Source organism: Salvelinus namaycush, chromosome 39, assembly GCF_016432855.1.
Source record: "Salvelinus namaycush isolate Seneca chromosome 39, SaNama_1.0, whole genome shotgun sequence".
Taxonomy (NCBI): Eukaryota; Metazoa; Chordata; class Actinopteri; order Salmoniformes; family Salmonidae; genus Salvelinus; species Salvelinus namaycush.
Genome location: NC_052345.1, coordinates 13,984,876 through 13,990,662, shown reverse-complemented (window position 1 = coordinate 13,990,662; position 5,787 = coordinate 13,984,876). Strand labels below are relative to the sequence as shown.

Below are 5,787 nucleotides of genomic sequence, written 5' to 3'. Positions count from 1 at the left end.
AGACAACGTGTTCATCTCCAAAAACAATCAATACAATGTTATAAATGGTTCGGAGGGCTTTGAAACAGCACACTTCAGTTTTACACAGTGATATAGTATACGTAGTACAGTCCTCACAGGTCTAGAGATTGGATCAGAATCCATGTTAACAGCCTTGTGAAGGACAGGCCAGTATGGCCAAACATCCACCTTTTGATGCAGTTCATGTGCTCAGCAACGGCTTGTTGGGCTAAAGAAAAGGGCTGGGTGCAAATGTTGCAAAAACTTCAAACCTACATTTCTGTTACAACCGAAACCGAAGACATCGTACATCACCTCTATCGTGACGGTTTGTCCATTTTCCAATCTCGTTATAAAAATCTTCGCTTGAGGTCGCTTTGAAAGGTTAAAAAGATTTGCCCCACCGGTTCCTATCCCACAGGCCTCCACTGCCTGCACTTATTTTCCAGTAGAGAACCAGCTCACTCTGAATATCAGTTAAACGTCTCAGTATCAGCAGCAGTCTCAAGGCGGGACACCTCCCCCTAGGGTTAGAGCAGCATTTAAAGGAGTATAAAAACTCTCCCATAGAGCAAATTGGTGGCTTGCATTACACCTATGGAGACAAGAGAGAAACAAAATGGACATTAGTTGTTGTTTACAAAGCTCTTAGTGAAATGCAGTGACTTTATCAAACAATTATAAATGAGGAAAAGTGAAGAAAAGTATCCCAAACTCACCTCAGTTGCAATTATACATTCATCCTTCTCCTCTGACATGACAAACACGGATTTGTACTTGGTGTCTGCACATGCAGACATTTCTGGAAGTTTAATTTCATTTCTTGAAGTTTCTGATGCGTCACTGATGGAAGATAGACAAAGATCCACATTAGTCATCTGACACTCAAATTTTTTCATGTTATATGATTACATCTATTATCTTATTGGGTGTGCTTTACCTTTTTAAATGTTTGCTGCGTTTATTTCTGCACTCCTCATACTCAAAACCCGAGTCCAGAGCTTGGCATTTCTCTTCACAAGCCGAGGCCTCCAGGCTCAGCATCGACTCTTTGGCCGCCTGCTCGTACTTCACCTCATGCACAAGGTTATAGTCCGCCGGCAGGTGGCGGCTCTTGTAGCTGCTCCGACACGACGGTGGTGGTCCGTCCATGTCGGCATCGCTTCCGAAATCCATTTTCTTGTTGATGTTCTTGATGCCTGGCTGTGGCCCGAGCCCTACGACGCTTACCGACAGGTCCTTATCACTCCGGTGACAATTATTGGTCAGGTTGTTTATTGTCTCGCCTTCGCCGACGGTGGCGTCGCCCTGGCTACCGCGCTGCATCTTGTTGCGGACACAGCCAACCAGCACTGCACACCCTGCTAGCAGAAGCAGCACCAGAGCTGTCCCAGACCCCACCGCCATCCAGGGGATCTCCGAGCCTCGAATAGCTGCATGGTCCGGGAGCAGGAACTGGCAGTTGCGGCCACCATAACCAGGCACGCAGGCGCACACGTAGCGGTTATTCCTTTCGTGGCAGGTGGCGCTGTTGTGGCAGGGGTTGTGCTCGCAGCGGCTTATGGGAGAACTGCAGTTGCGGCCCGTGTAGCCCGGGGGGCAGATGCAGGTGTAGCCGTCAAGACCCTCCTGGCATGTACCATCATTTTGGCAGGGGTAGATGGAGCACTCTTTGCCGGTGTGGTCGCAGTTCATGCCTGTGAAGCCATCAGGACACTGGCACAGGTAGGAATTGACGAGATCCACACAACGGGCACCTGGTGTGAGAGGCAGAGCGATTGGGAATTAATGGGTGGTCAATAGTGTGGGGGCAGGCTGTAGTCTGAAAGGTAACTGTTTAAATTTAAGAAGTCGATAAATTGAGATCTGAAACCACATCTGTGTAAGTTGTTCGATTAGCCCTTACCATTGGAGCATGGGCTGGAGGTGCAGTGGTCAATCTTCTTCTCACAGTTGAAGCCAGCGTAGCCGGTGGGGCACTGGCAGAAGTATCCGCCATCAGGGTTGTCGGCACAGCGGCCTCCGTTGAAGCAGGGACCATCGGCGCAAGTCATGGCACTCAGTTCGCAGGTGTTGCCGTAGAAACCAGGAGGGCAAGCACAGGCATGCGTGTTCTCCATATCCTTTGAGAAAAAGATTGAAACATAAGCTTAACAAATACATTCCTCCAAAATGCATTAGATCACCATCACAACAACAGTGCTATTCATGATTGCCCACATCTTCCTGATCCTAGTTGTAATTGAGTGTACATTTTAACACAATGATGTAATTGTACAGTACTTACAGTGCAGCTTCCTCCATTTCGACAGGGGTTCAGGGTGCATTCGTTGACCTCAATCTCACAAGCATCCCCAGTGAAGCCCGGTCTGCAGGAACAGGTGTAGCTCCCCTGGCCAGTGTTGCTACAAGTAGCTCCATTCATACAGGGCTTGTGGTGAGTGCAGTAGTTCAGATCTGGAGAAGAAGAAGCAGCACATGTGGATTAGTCCATTAGTCCCATTGGAACATATGGCAGAACAACAACAGCAGCAGCCCAGCTAATGTCTTTCTGCCACTCTCACACTTTTTTCTTACACTTTTTCACATTTTCTCTCACAACACTATCTCTTTGTCTCTGTTTGTGTCATCTCTCTAAATCCCCCTCCCACTCTCTCTCTCCCTCCCTCTCCAGTGGGACTCACCTTGGTTACAGAAGAGGCCTCCCCACCCCTCCTGACAGTTGCACTGCCATGGCTGCTGGCAGGTCCCATGGAGGCAGCCTGGGTAACGGATGCACTCATCACAGTACCGCCCTTTGAAACCCACTCTGCACCTGTCACACAATAATTACAACACATTGGTTAGAAACCCACTCAAGTTTCTCTTTATGTCACAGATTATTTCTGAAAATATTAACTGAGGAAGTGTTTTAATATGTGAAAATCATAGTTGTCTTTTCTCTAACTTACTTGCACTCCCCAGGCTTCTCACAAAAGCCGTGTTCGTCGTCACATCCTGGAAGGCAGAGAGCTACAAAGGAGACAAACACAAGGTAAGAACCATGGCAAAATAAAAACACTTCTTACACATATGCTCTTTGTTTAGTTTGGCGTTGAGCAAAAAAAAAGTATTGCTTAAATCTGAACAAATTCATTAAAAAGGGGGGCAACTAAACCCATTAGCTGTTTTACCCCCAAAAAACACTCTCCTTGTCATGGTGAAAGAATATTCCGCATAACATAGTGCATAGAAACAATGGGAGGGTGCACACAGCAAACTCTCTCTCTCGCTCTTTCAGTACAGGCCCCTTTTTTCATCGCTGTGGGTCAAAACTCTTTTATTCATTCTGTGCACACAACTCCCCTTAATGTCTCGGATTGGGGCAGATAAGAGTGGACAGCTGGTGAGTATGTTGCCAGTGCGTGACAGCTGCTCCATTGTCTACTCTCTCCCCGCAGCTGCCCACTTCAAACAATACATCACCCGCCTCAGCCAATCAGCGACCAACCAACTCCAAGAGTAACGAATCGGACGTAGCATGTAAATTTATGGCACGCGTGAGATTATTCCGAAAACTTTCCTCCGCCCGATTTGAATAAATAAAGTGGTCGTGTTTGTGGGAGCGTGGTGTTTTCGTACAAGTTGCCTCAATTTTTCGATGTTTATAGACACGCCACCTAACATAAAAAGTAACCTCTATTCATCTACCATAATAATGTTATTTGACATGACCCCAAACGTATCTATACGTAAAACATGAATAACATTGTTCTATCATATTTTGTAAAATATTTCCCCCAAAACAACTGAACAACAAGTTTCACTTACGTTCTGTGCAGTAATGGCCTTTCCACCCGGCGTCACAGACAATCTCTCCGCGCTCTCCACAGGTGAAGTGGCCGAAGGCATCGTCTCGTGGACGGCAGAAGACCGAGCAGCCATCGCCATAGTAGTGCTCATCACAGACAAAGCGGTAGGAGTACTTCAACTCGGTTCTTCCTCCAGTATGCAGGTCCTGAGACCAGTCATCTCCCACCGTCAGATGTCTCTGAGTGGTCATTGTGCTGATAACACGGTCTGGGTTTTCTGCAGATGGAAATAAGAACGGAACTTTAGCTAAATGTGTGTAAATGTAAATTATCCTTGACTAGATCACACCACGTAAAGCCAAACAACTGTACGGCAGTGTATTTTGATCCTACCTATCGAAAGATCGTCTTTGGAGTCGGTGTGCAGAGCTTCAATGATCAGCGAGAACGTCCCCTGAGGACATAAATAAATATCATCATAAAACAGGTGGCCAACGGAGATGGGGAAAGAGATAGGCCCATCTAACATGTTCTCTATACTTGAAGATAAAATAACTATAATACAAACATATACAAGACTAACATGTTTATATATACGTTTAGTCATTAATAGACCACTCTATATAAATTAACCAACTTGTACGCACAGATTTTTAAAGACCTCGTGGGTAGAGGTTTATATTAATTACTTGTTTATTAATTATTTCAAGGCAGAGTACTCACCGGCCATGTGAAACCGAAGTTAATTCTGATGGGATTGGTGAATGAACTGTCAGACATGGCTTCCGGAACTTGGAAAGAGTTTGACCCAAGAACAGGCGTTATAGCGCCGCCGTAGTTACAAGGTGGCTCTGGTGATGCGTTTGGCTGATAATGTTTCAGACAGATTCTGAAAAACGTTTTACATTCACACTGTTGCTGATAAACCGACGTCAACCCTCCCTTGCAGCAGTTCATGTTGCCCTGAACCCCTTTCTTGTTCAAAAACTCCTGCAACTTCAGTTCGAAAACTCCTGAACAAAAACCCTGTTGAAATAATTGTATTTATTACACAATCATTAACATAGGCTATGTGATGTAAAATCTTGAAATTGTTATCAATTGAATAGTACGGTAATTGTGTTATGTAGTTGTCTTACCTTGCATATCAAGACGAACATAACCGCAACTGTCAGAAGAATAGCGCGCCCCATATTAAATAAATACAAATAAATAAATAGGAAAAAGTCTTGGAGCGACTCAGCTCAATTTAAGCTCAATATGCCTCCTTTCAAATCATGTTCTGTGAATGAATCATTGAGCACGTTTCTTCTCTTACGATGTCTTCTCATCAGTTTCTGGTGTCGGCCACGCCGATTTCATTCATGTCCAAGAAACAAAAAGATAATCCAAAATAGATATTGGAACTGCCCTGAACTGTCCTCAAAATTCCGTTACAATGCGATAATCCCACTCCAAAAATGTTTTTAAAAAGTATAATTATAATTGACACAGTTCGTTCCCTGTTGAAACGAAGAGGGCAACAAATGTAGGAAATTGCTTTTGTGTGACGTGGTCTATCCCAAGGAAAGATTTGTCACTGATCCAACATACTTCCCCGCCACCTTCTTCCTTCTTTCCTCAACATGAATTGTGCGTCTGTCTTGAGTGAAGGCCGCCTGCCGCCAGTTTTATATGGCCGGCGCATGCTAGGGTAATAAGATGCAAATGAGCCCCCCCCCCCCCCCAATCTGGCTCAGGGGATCACAATGGATACCTCTCCAAGCCCCATCGTCTCAAATCACAAGCTAGTATTGGGTCAGAAAATGGAAAATGGAGGAATGTCAAAGTATTCCAGCAAACTGCATGAGACTGTCTCAGCAACCTGTCCTAGAATGACTCACTTTCCACAACATTAGAGATTGAAAAATGTAGCACATTATAACAAAACAGAATGGCCAATTTATTTATTCCAGTTTAAACCAGATTTCAGTTATAACTATATATCAGTATTTCA

The 5,787-nt window shown here is 44.8% G+C and overlaps 1 protein-coding gene across 1 annotated transcript; it reads right to left on the bottom strand.

Moving 5' to 3' along the window:
- Window positions 1-589: 589 nt before the first annotated feature.
- On the bottom strand, window positions 590-5,026 carry LOC120032702 (delta-like protein A). Its single transcript, XM_038978896.1, has 11 exons — window positions 4,931-5,026; window positions 4,515-4,817; window positions 4,185-4,245; window positions 3,811-4,068; window positions 2,952-3,012; window positions 2,685-2,815; window positions 2,288-2,457; window positions 1,907-2,123; window positions 941-1,757; window positions 720-843; window positions 590-595 (listed from the first exon to the last, which is right to left on the bottom strand). The coding sequence occupies exons 1-11, from the start codon at window positions 4,982-4,984 to the stop codon at window positions 590-592; spliced, it is 2,202 nt and encodes a 733-aa protein (XP_038834824.1). The 5' UTR covers window positions 4,985-5,026.
- Between the last annotated feature and the right edge of the window lie 761 nt (window positions 5,027-5,787).

Coding starts and splice junctions, on each gene's coding strand:
- LOC120032702 (XM_038978896.1), bottom strand. CDS start 4,984: ATGGGGCGCGCTATTCTTCTGACAGTTGCGGTTATGTTCGTCTTGATA. Junction 4,246..4,514: donor ACTTCGGTTTCACATGGCCG/GTGAGTACTCTG, acceptor TTATGTCCTCAG/GGGACGTTCTCGCTGATCAT. Junction 844..940: donor CGCAGCAAACATTTAAAAAG/GTAAAGCACACC, acceptor ATCTTCCATCAG/TGACGCATCAGAAACTTCAA.